Raw genomic sequence first — 11,512 nt, 5'->3', positions numbered from 1 at the left:
AAGTGGGAGTGGGTGGGTAGGGGAGCAGGGGTGGGGGGGGGTATAGGGAACTTTCGGGATAGCATTTGAAATGTAAATAAAGAAAATAATAATAAATTAATTAATTAAAAAGAAAAGAATTTGTCAAACTGCAAAGCATAGAGTTTTATGTTACAGAAATAAGTCTATTTCTTGCTGGAAAAAAGTGTTGATTATAATAGTTTCTACTTGATAAAGATGTGTTAAGAGTTTAGTTACACTGATTTAAATTTTATTGTCTAAAACCACAATTGATTTTGCATCAACCTAATACAGAATGCATTAATGAGTATGGGAAAGTCAGAACAATATACGGTGTTCACCCAACTGGCCAATTTCCATTTGCAAAGTTACCTACTCACAAAAACATAATTCTAATGAAAACTCACTGTTCACAGAAACTTTATGGTCATTTTGTGGCTCTCAGCAATGTGGTGAAAAACCATCACCCACCATAAAATTCCCCACTCTGCCTTTTTATGTTAGCTGTAAGAGATGACCTTTGAACAGTGAAGTTAATGCCAAGTTTTCCACATTTTTGTGTTCATTCACTCTCCTTTATCCTTTCCTTCCTCCCCATTCACGTGTGTGCAAGACAGAGACAGACAGAGAGACAGAAAGACAGACCTAGGCACAGACATACACATTTGGGTGCTTTGGGAACTTAGAATGGTATCTAAATCATTTAAAAAGAGAATTACTGCCCAGTGTTCCTGAGCACAAGAAGACTCTGACATGCCTGTGGAGAATATGTGTTATATACACTTCTTTGGGCATGAATTATAGTGCTTTTAGCTGTGACTTCAGCGTTGGTGAATCAATGATAGAAACTAAATACAATGTCTTTAAACAGAAACACACATAAAGCCAGGTTAAATACTGATCATATGACAACGCTACAAGAGGCTTTATATACTGGAACACAATCCTGTATTTCTCCTAAGAGTTCAGTGTTTCCTAATATATATGTGCTTAACTTATATATTAAGTTAACTTATAGGCTACAGCTACCATAGACAATGAGAAGCTAGTAATCTCCAAAGTGCTACAACAGAAATTGCAGTTACTCTTAAAGATAGCCCAAACACACTAAACACTGCATCTGAGAAATCACTCTATAAAGAACACATTTCTAGAGTGGTATGATCTCATTGAACTCTGTCTTAAACATGGCTACTGGTTCTGAGAGGTTATATTTTTCTAGTATACATTAAAATAGTACATCTATATAATAAATTTTTAAGTATGCATATTACAAAAATTGTCTCATATCCCTCCCAATGTGCCCATACTAATGAAGACACATAAATCATATTCAGGAGAAAGTGTTGTATATCATAGAAAAGATATAATAAAATCTTCAAGCCTTCATCATTCATACAAAGAACACAACTCTGGATTGTAATGTATACACTACAGCAACAGCATGGGAAGAATGTAAGAGACTGCAATAGGATTAAAGTACTATTTTATAGAAACACCAAGAAGAGCAGAGTTGTGTGTACCTGAGGCCATGTGAGACTGCTGCAGTACCAGCCGAGGGTCTGTGTGCTGACAGGAAGGCTCTGCAGGAGAAGTGGGCTGCAGCGTGCGGCCGGACGATCCTGCTGAGACGTCCTGTGCTGCTTTCAGCACAAGCTTCTGCCCTTCACTAAGCTCACCCACACTGGTATCCAAGCCCTTCAGTAGTAAGGAAAACCGTTAAGCCCATTACAGTCAATCATTCAAACAGGGACTAGTTGTAAATATCATGACATATAACACACAAGTGCTTATAATGTCACATTTCAGGTACACAAATAATAAGTCTAAAACGTTAGTTTAGGGACCAGCAAGACAAGCTTAGCAAGTAAGGGTGCTTGCTGACATCTGCTAAGGAATTCAATCCCTGGAACCCAAATGGTAGGAAAGAACCTAATACTTCAAGTCATCCTTGACCTCTACATTTGGGATGTGCACTTGCTCCCACACATAAGTAAATACATGGAAATCCTTTTTGAAAAGAAGTTTAAAAAGGCATTTGGTATTGAATATGTGTATTCATATGTATACGGTATGGGCTGGAACCAAACACACACATTAAAAAAAAATAACTGTATCTTTAAAGCTTCTTCTTCTTTTTTTTTTTTTTTTTTTTGGTTTTTTTGAGACAGGGCCCTGGCTGTCCTGGAACTACTCACTCTGTGGTCCAGGCTGGCCTTGAACTCAGAAATCTGCCTGCCTCTGCCTCCCGAGTGCTGGGATTAAAGGCGTGCGTCACCATGCCCGGCTTTTTGTTGTGTTTTTAAATTGTAACATAAAAGATTGGAGGAGATTGTGTAAATTTTTCTCAGTTATAAAGCTCAGTTCGGTCTAGGTTAAAAGGGCCATGACATTGATTATAGAGAATCTTAAACACTGTCTTATCAAGACTAAAAGTTGGATAATGAATATTTTTCCTGTATTTATATCTAGCCCTCCCCCCAAAAATCTTTATGGTTGAAAAAGTACCTCCTCTTGCTGTGAAACTAATAACTCCCGTTCTTGCTTAGTAAGAAGGGCAATGATGGCCTCTTCATGACGCTTTTTATGGGGCCTCCGAATCACCTGCCCTTCACTGGGAGGGTCATCTTCCTAGAGCAGACACAAAGACAACATCAAAAATGGTTATCACACAACTCTACTTTCCCAACTATGACGAATAAAACTTTAGGAAGAAATGATACCAGTATGTTTCAAAAGATGAGCTCACTATTTTCATGTAGATCTCATTGCCATTTGACTATAATAAAAACATTTCACATCTGCCTCAAATATATACAAATACTACAAAGTAATTTAAGTGCAAATCTATGACAGATCTTCTGTCTCATGCAACTAAACTAGTGCTTTCATGACATTCAAATGGCTTGAATGTAGGGCTCACATGACAGGGTGTGGCAAACCAGCAGCCAAGCACTGGGGAAATGCTGCAACCTGGACCACAGACAACAAAAAGCTGCAGAAACACAAGAGCCTCTATAGCCCCTCAGTGTCCTTCCTCCTCTGAGCGGACATCTGACTGTCCAAACTAGGGGAGGCACAGAAAGCCTCATTTATGTAACACTTTACCTAGGCTTCACTGTGCCTCAAAACACCTGTCTGAAAAACATGAGATGCTGTGAGCCTCCCCGTCAGACAAAATGAATTTTCTTGTTAATACAAGAATGAATATGATTTAAAATTCATTAAATCAACAATTTCTTACCTTTTGGCTATAAGATAAAGTATAACAAATTATTTAAATTATTTTTGGTTATTCTGTTTTAATGAAATACAGTTTATTAACTCTGGCTACACCTCCTAGCTGTGTAGGGCTAAAGTGCCTAACAGCACATGGTTTCAGTTAACTCTGGGTTTTCCTAGATTATATTTTTCATTTGCATTTACTATAAACTTGCATACAGTAACAAAATTACCATTAGAAATAGTCTCAAATGTAGAAAAAGAAAGGTTATAATTTTGTCTGGGTTCAATTGATCAATTTACTTTAATACCAGATAAAGTTCTAAGAATGAATAACAATCCCATAGTGGTGTATTAAATAAGCCAAACACATATGTAATTCTCTGAAAGTAAGATTAATATCATTATGTCTTCTCTCATATTATTTTGCAACAGTGACTGCAATACAAGAGACGCAAATAATTACTTAACAAGTCATTGTTAAAACATAACTGTTCAAACAAAATCTTCTCAGGAGACCTGTTTTTCTTTTTTGTAAAAAGACTTCCTGAAGCACTTTCCTACCCCTTGTGAAACACTGCTTGAGAGAAACAGCAAAATGAACAACGCTTAGCGAGGAATGGAATGCGCAGCAGAGCATAACCACCTTTGTTAAGTTACTCGGCAATATTTCAAAATGTGAAAAATTTCATCCCTTAGCAATTGTAAAAGAAAATTAATATGTGTGTATGATAGCTGTATACATGTAAATAAAATATATAACATGATATTATCAATGCCATTTTTTTCATCTATGGCTTTAGTAACCAGGAATGACTACTTTCCCTGGATTGGAGGGGGGGGGACGGGGTTTCAAGACAGGGTTTTTCTGTATAGCCCTAGCTGTCCTGGAACTCACTTTGTAGACCAGGCTGGCCTCAAACTCAGAAATCCTCCTGCCTCTGCCTCCCAAGTGCTGGGATTAAAGGCGTGCGCCACCACGCCCGACCTGGATCTTATTTTTATTTTAGTGTTTTTTAAAAATTTATTTTCATTACTTTTAATTCCATGTACGTGTGTGAGTATGTGCACATAAGGTGCCCATGAAGTGCATAAGAGGACGTCAGATCTCCAAAAACTGGAGTTATAGACGGCTGTGACCCATCTGATGTGGGTGCTGGAAACCAAACATGGGTCCTCTGTAACAGTGGTCCTCCTCTTGACTGCCATGTCATCTTGATTTTTAACCCATTAAATTTATATACTCATACATATTAATGTGTGTATACCTATATCTATATATCTACCCCTATATCTATCTATATATCACAAATGTACCACAGGATGCTTAGAGTACTTAAGATCCTGTTGAAGGCACTGTTGAAACAATCCCAGGTCTCATCACCCAAGTGCATTAGCATGTATCTTCTGACTATCAGAACCTTAGAGGACAGTAACAAGTTTCTGTTCATTCTCCCATTATATAGGATTATATAACGAAATATATAATGAAATGGTAAGCAACCCTCTACTACTAGTATGTCTACCCCCCTCCCTCCTTCCCTGCCGTCTTTCCTTTTCCTGCCAAGCAAGGTGGTGCAAAGTCGTTCTTAGCCTCCTTAACTGAGCCTCTGAAGTGTCTGTGTCCACAGATAGGGATTTGCGACTGTGCCTGGTCTCATGGTAACAATTCACTAACCTTTGTGTCTATACCTCAAACAAGTGAAAACTCAGAAACTGCTCAACGGCAACCAGACATCAAGACATTCTTGCAGTGGGCCTGGAGTCAGCTTCTCCTTACCATTTCAAGGGCGTCCTGCAGAGTGCTGGATAAGCTGTCATTTATGTTCATCAGAAACAAGTCCCCAGGTCCTAAAAGCAGAAAACAAAGTAGAGCAGTTAAAACAGGAGACATTTACTAAGAAATCTGGTCAGAAAACACAGGTGCTACATTTAAACTTAAAATTCAGTAGCAAAACTGGTAAAGTTCATATTTAGATCATTATTAGGTAAATTACTCAAAACAAACATAACAAACATGAGCTTTTTATTTCACCTATTTAGTTGTCAGAATTATTTAGTTTTTAATACATGTTTGATTTGTCAAGACAAGGTATCTCAGGCTGGACTTGAAATCAGAGATTTGCCTGCCTCAGCCTTCAGAGATTAAAGGTGTGCATCAGCATGCTTGGTTCAGACCTGTTTATATCATATGAATTGTCATTATTTTGTGTGTATAGATGTTTTCCACATGTATATGCCTGTATCCCAAGTGCATGTTTGGTGCCGTAGAGGTCAGAATTGGTTATCTGACCCCCTCAAACTGTATTTACAGACTGGTGTGAGCAGCTCAGAGCTGGCTCTCTAGTCCCAGACTGTCGGAATATAAAAGTAATTTCAAGGACCAAAATAGCCATGAAACTGAGAAACGGGCACCCCTACAAGTTGTTAAACCTGAGAAACAGGCACCCCTACAAGCTGTTAAACATACTTAAGAACTGATTTAAGTGAAAAGCTGGTTATTCTTCCCAGGAAGCCCACTGACAGAGCATTGCTAATTTAAGGGTGGCCATCAACCTCAGCAATTCCATCTGTAGACGTGGGTTATGGACGTCACCAGGGAAGTTCAGAGTTGTGCAGGAATGGTTGTTACAGCCTGGCACGGAGTTTGGAACAGTCTAAATAAACGCCCCTCACTTAAGCAATGCCCAGTGGATCAACAACCACTGGAAAAGGGCATGATCCATGTGTTGGTACTAAAATACGTTTACCACACATTACTTCGTAAAAAGTCCAAGTTTACAAGAATATATACAGCGTGATCCTATATAAAGATACACACCTAAGTATGTATTTAGGTATCTATACATGCAAAGACAAAAATATACTAACAGAATATATCGAGCTATTATCAAATTAATTCTAAAGAAAAGAATTCTGAGGGAGATTTCATTCTTCAAAATCAAAGTCCAGAAAAGTTAACCAACCTGCACAGAACATCTATCTATTAAACCATGTTAAATCTGGAAAGATAAACAAAAACATTTTTAAAAGAAAAGTTATCACTAAGGAGATTGCTTTAACTAACAAAGTCAATTACTATATGTTGACTTACTCTTGGTAGCCAAGTTTTGACCACAGCTAAATAAGATCTCCCCTTCAGATATATGCCTGTCTAGCGTTTCTGTTTCAGTGACAGTGCTCAGAGTGTTCTCTAGGGTGGATGAACCAGAACTTGGTATCCGCTGGAGAGAAGGGGCCTTGGTGCCCTCAGGAAGTGGTGCTGACGGAGCTGGCTCCGGAGGTGCAGGCTGAGCAGAAAAGTCCATACTCTCAGGTTCTTCGTTAGCCACAGACATTACACTAAGAAGATAAAGGCACATTTTGAATTACAAATCACTGAAGGCCTACATCCATTCATATGCATAAAAACAGAATATACAGTTCTCTTTTAGCAAAGTGACTACTGTAACTAGTTAAGAAGACTTAACTAGTTTAAAATATGGTTTGGTAATACAAACATTAACTGAGCACAGCATATGATGATCTACACCGGAGAAATAATTACATATTTCATTAATAATCTGATGGTTTATTCTTATTTACTTTAAACCTTTGGCAAAGATAAGAGAATATTTTTAATTTTAAAATATTTAAAATTTATAAAAGTTATTTTTTTCTAAAGTCTAGATTGAAGCCATGAATGGTAGAAAGATGACTATAATCCCAACACTAATGAGGCCAAGGAGGATTACCAACTCAACAACCACCACCTCGGTTACAAAGAAAACTGCAGGCCGGCGGGACTTCACAACAAGCCCCACCCCAGGCCCTTTCCATGCCACTTCTATGCAGGAACAGTGTGAAGAGTGGCTCTGGCACGGCTGCACAGTAACAGGGAACGCTCTCGCTTACACAGCTCTTGGGTGAGGAAGTTCTTGAAGAGAGTTAGGATTCTCTTCATCCAATGGCAGGTCTCCACTGTCCCATGGCTTGGGAAGTTCAGGGCTTGATAACTTCAACTTGTCAATGGAAATTTCGGACAAAGTTGGGGTAAGAGCTGCTGCTGGAGGAGGGGTAGTGACAGGAGTGCGTGTTGGTGTACTAACAAGCATGACAGCAGGCATATCACTTCCTAAAGGTTAGAAAGAGAAAACAAAGACTTAGTCAATAGCTTTCTAATGTGATGACTCCTTGTTTTAGATAACACTGGCATTAAACAATCATAATGACGACGACAATGATGGCTTTAATAAGAATATTTCTATATTTATTAAGGTATAAAATTTAGGGGTATGGAGAGATGGCTTAGTGGTTAAGAGCACCAACTACTCTTCCAGAGGTACTGAGTTCAATTCCCAGCAACCATATGGTGGCTCACAACCATCTGTAAGGGATCCAATGCTCTCTTCTGGTGTGTCTGAAGACAGTGACAGTATATTCACGTATATAAAAATAAGTAACTCTTTTTTTTAAAAAGGTATAAAAATTAAAACCTTGAAAAGATGGCATTATAAAACTACTATACATTTAAAGCAGTTTCAGCAGATACTAAATTACATATTTTCAGAAATACTTTTCTGTGAATGCCTCCCTACAAAGTTATACTGGAAACTTAATCCTTAACCCCTATGTTGAATGCGGAGGGAGGCCCCTTGTGAGCCACCCAGGGGCACAGAGCCCTACATGGGATCAGCAGCTCCATGAGAAGTGAGACCTCAGCCTGCCTAAGCCTCTGGCTGCTATATGATGCCTTTTGTCATTCACGAGACAGCAAGAAGGCTGTCACCAAAGGCAGCCCCTTAGTGTGACCTCACAGTCTGGAACTCAAACAAAAGAACTCTTAATTTAACTTATAAAATACCTAGTGTATGGTATTCTGTTAGAGTACATAAGCAGTCAAGTGACAAGCAATTCCTTAGTTTCCTTGCCAAAAAAAAAAAAAAAAGCATTTACTAAAGACTACTAAGTAAAAACTACTAATAGCTACTAAAAGTAAAACTGAATTATAGAAACAAAAGTTTTAGGTTCAGGAAAGATGCCTCAGCAAGTCAAGCATTGTTAAAATGAAAGGAGAAAAGCAACTTGACTAAGTTCTCCCTTGACCTCCACACACATGCCATGAAGTCTAGAGGCACACACACACACACACACACACACACACACACTCACACACACATTTTTTAAAGAAACAAGGTTTCTACCTTTTTCAACACGTATCTCTTTTAAAGAAGAAGCCACATCCGGATCCGATTCACAGGGAGAGGAGTCTGGAGTTTTCACTAACACGTGCTCCTTCACAGGTGATGGTGAACAGGGGGGAGTGGGCTGTGGTGTAGCTACTAGAGCACAAACTCTTGCCTAAGATAAATTAGTGAAACAGAACACCATACGTTTATAATCACCCAAACAAAAATGATATCCAACAGTAGTATGAACTCAATCCTACACTACACAGGATTTAAACGGATGTAGTCTAAGCAACAGTAAAATAAAAGCCTTCATGTTCTGGGCCTTAAACATTTGGTCGCCAGTATAAGACTGGCCTCAGGAAACTCTTGGGTAATTGAAATAACTGTGTCTGAAAGAAATCCGTTATTGTCTTCTAATACAGAGAAGACAATTAATCAGGTAGAGATGAAGATCAAACCCAACTACAAACTCAATGGCTGCATGGTTGGCCAGGCAACAAAAGAGAAGCTAACTGACTGACTGACAATGTGTTAAAACAGTAGCCTCTAAGAATAAAGGCACACCAGGTAAAAAGTAATGGCAAGTAAGAAAAAGGAGAGGGTATGGGGGATGAACATCAGAGCCAGATGCACACAAGAAAAGAGGAAATATCTTAATATTAATGAGTAATATTCAAAAGGTTGCAAAATTCAAAGATATGAAAGGACAACAGTAAAAACCCTGTCTTGTTTCCTCTCTATCGCGTTTCTTTGCTCAGAGTTATCAGGTAGTCTGCCCTCAGTCAGTCCCATGTACACAGATTTCCCTAGGGAGTGAGGTCTCAGCCCTAACCCCTGAAAGCACTGTTTTCATTCTGAGCACTCTGTGGAGCTCCCCTGGAGGACTGGGCTACCTTACACTATCAGCAGAGGCCAGGAGAATGCCTACTGTTCAGGGCCTTTTATGGGTATGTGGGCAATTTGTGTTTCTTTTCTGTGAGGGAACAATCTGTCATTTCCTTCGCTTAAGAACATTATTATCCACTTTAAAATGCTTTTATATATTCCATGCCATGTTGCTAAGTACTACCTAGCTTAAAACTGATGGCAAGAGTCTACAGCCACAGTACCCTGGACATGCCCAGTACCATCCAAAATGATGAAAGATTATTAGAAATCCTGGAACACTGATCAAAGGTAGCAAACTCTTATGTGAAAAAAATACACTACATCTTTTCCACTTCTTGACTGTATATACACACAACATAAAAATCAGTTTATACACATATATACATACACACACACACACACACACACACACACACACACGCACACACACAAATAAAGTAGCCCACCTACTCCTCATGAGAGGTCTGAAGTATTCTTCAAGCACTGGTAACTGACTACCAACAATGATAAACTATTAGGAACTGAGTATTCACAAAGTTCTAGACCCTAAGTTGTATCAGCTATTTAATCATCCATGAAACTATACAATGAGGAGGAGGAGGATGAAGACCTAGCATCATGAAGATGTCTATCCTTCCCAAATTATATAAATCAAAATTAAACTTATATCTATAAAATCTTTCTTCCAAGATTCATGTTATAACCAAGGATCATGTAGTGCTTCATGCTGTTATATACACAGTCTAAGAACCAAGTCCTTATTTTCTTTGACAAAAAAAACCCATAAAAATAATAATAATAAAAAAAGGTTTCCTGAAACTTAGTAAGAAATGAGATTTTTAATAGAACTTAGAAACAAAATGTAAAGAGCAGGATGTAGCGGCATGCACCTGCAATCCCAGTTCCTTGGGAAACTGATGCAAGGGACAGAATTTCAAGAATCGGAGGCCAGTCTGGGCAATATAGTAAAACCTCATCTCTGAAAACATAAAAAATTTGAATTTAAAATAAAACACTCCTGTGATGGTGGTACATGGCTTTAATGCCAGCACTCAAGAGACACAGGCAGGTAGATCTCTGAGTTCAAGGCCAGGCTGGTCTACAGATTGAGTTCTAGATCAGCCAAGGCTACACAGAAAAACTCTGTCTTGAAAAACAAACTAGGGCTGGTGAGATGGCTCAGCGGGTGAGAGCACTGACTGCTCTTCCAAAGGTCCTGAGTTCAAATCCCAACAACCACATGGTGGCTCACAACCACCCGTAATGAGATCTGACGCCCTCTTCTGGTATGTCTCAAGACAGCTACAGTGTACTTATTTATAATAATAAATACATTTTTGAGCAAGCAGGGTTGACCAGAGCAAGCAGAGGTCCTAAAATTCAATCCCCAACAACCAGATGAAGGCTCACAACTATCTGTACAGCTACAGTGTGTATTCATACACATAATAAATAAATAAATAAATAAATAAATAAATCTTTTTTTTTTACAAAAAGAAAAACAAGCTAAAACAAAAATTAAAAAAATTAAAAACTCCCCAAATTAAAATTTAAAATACATGAAAAATAAAATACATAAATTATGTCAAAAGGCTAAGAAAAACATGAGTGTTGAAGGAACAACTAACTCAGTGAGCATGGGCTCTCTCTACTCGACAGTCACAAGCAGATTTTAAACTCTAAATTGTCTCTATCACATAGGCAAGACTAAGTAAAATAGAGCTGAGGTATCAGTTCAGGCCTTCCCAAGACACTACACTCTCAACAATTATAAACATCCTGCTTACACTTGTTTTTTTCAAATTTTCTTATTTAATCACCCCCATGAAAATATGTACAGTGAATGAACACAGAACAAGTCAAAGAAAAGAATAGAGGTCGACTGAGTTAGAGAGTCATCATTCTCCGAGGTCTACAGTGCAAGCATCAGGTAACAAGGCACAGACATGGATATGATTACATTTCCTAACACCAAGCTCTGTAAAATCAAATGAAGAGCCAGGTGGTGGTGGTGGTACACACCGATAGTCCCAGCACTAGGGAAGCAGAGGCTGGTGGACCATGAATTCGAGGCCAGCCTGGTCAACAGAACACGTTCCAGGATAGCCAGGGCTATCCAGAGAAACCCTGTTTCAAAAAACCAACAAACCAACCAACCAAATAAACAAACAAAAATATTTAAATACATAAAAGATTAGTTTACAGGATTCACCTATATAATATCTTTGTAA

General features: G+C 38.5%; 1 protein-coding gene across 3 annotated transcripts in view; it reads right to left on the bottom strand.

The window, feature by feature from the left end:
- Kiaa0586 (KIAA0586 ortholog) overlaps positions 1-11,512 on the bottom strand; it is a 104,874-nt gene that overhangs the window by 41,396 nt on the left and 51,966 nt on the right. For all 3 annotated transcript variants that reach the window (XM_021201596.1, XM_021201597.1, XM_029541001.1), the window contains exons 22-27: positions 8,406-8,562; positions 7,117-7,336; positions 6,317-6,564; positions 5,003-5,073; positions 2,509-2,631; positions 1,524-1,698 (exon numbers count right to left, since the gene is read on the bottom strand). In XM_021201596.1, the coding sequence (XP_021057255.1) occupies positions 1,524-1,698; positions 2,509-2,631; positions 5,003-5,073; positions 6,317-6,564; positions 7,117-7,336; positions 8,406-8,562 (994 nt within the window). The remainder of the gene's footprint in view (positions 1-1,523; positions 1,699-2,508; positions 2,632-5,002; positions 5,074-6,316; positions 6,565-7,116; positions 7,337-8,405; positions 8,563-11,512) is intronic.

This window comes from Mus pahari, chromosome 7 (assembly GCF_900095145.1).
Source record: "Mus pahari chromosome 7, PAHARI_EIJ_v1.1, whole genome shotgun sequence".
NCBI classification, from domain to species: Eukaryota; Metazoa; Chordata; class Mammalia; order Rodentia; family Muridae; genus Mus; species Mus pahari.
This window is presented reverse-complemented; position numbering and strand designations above follow the sequence as displayed.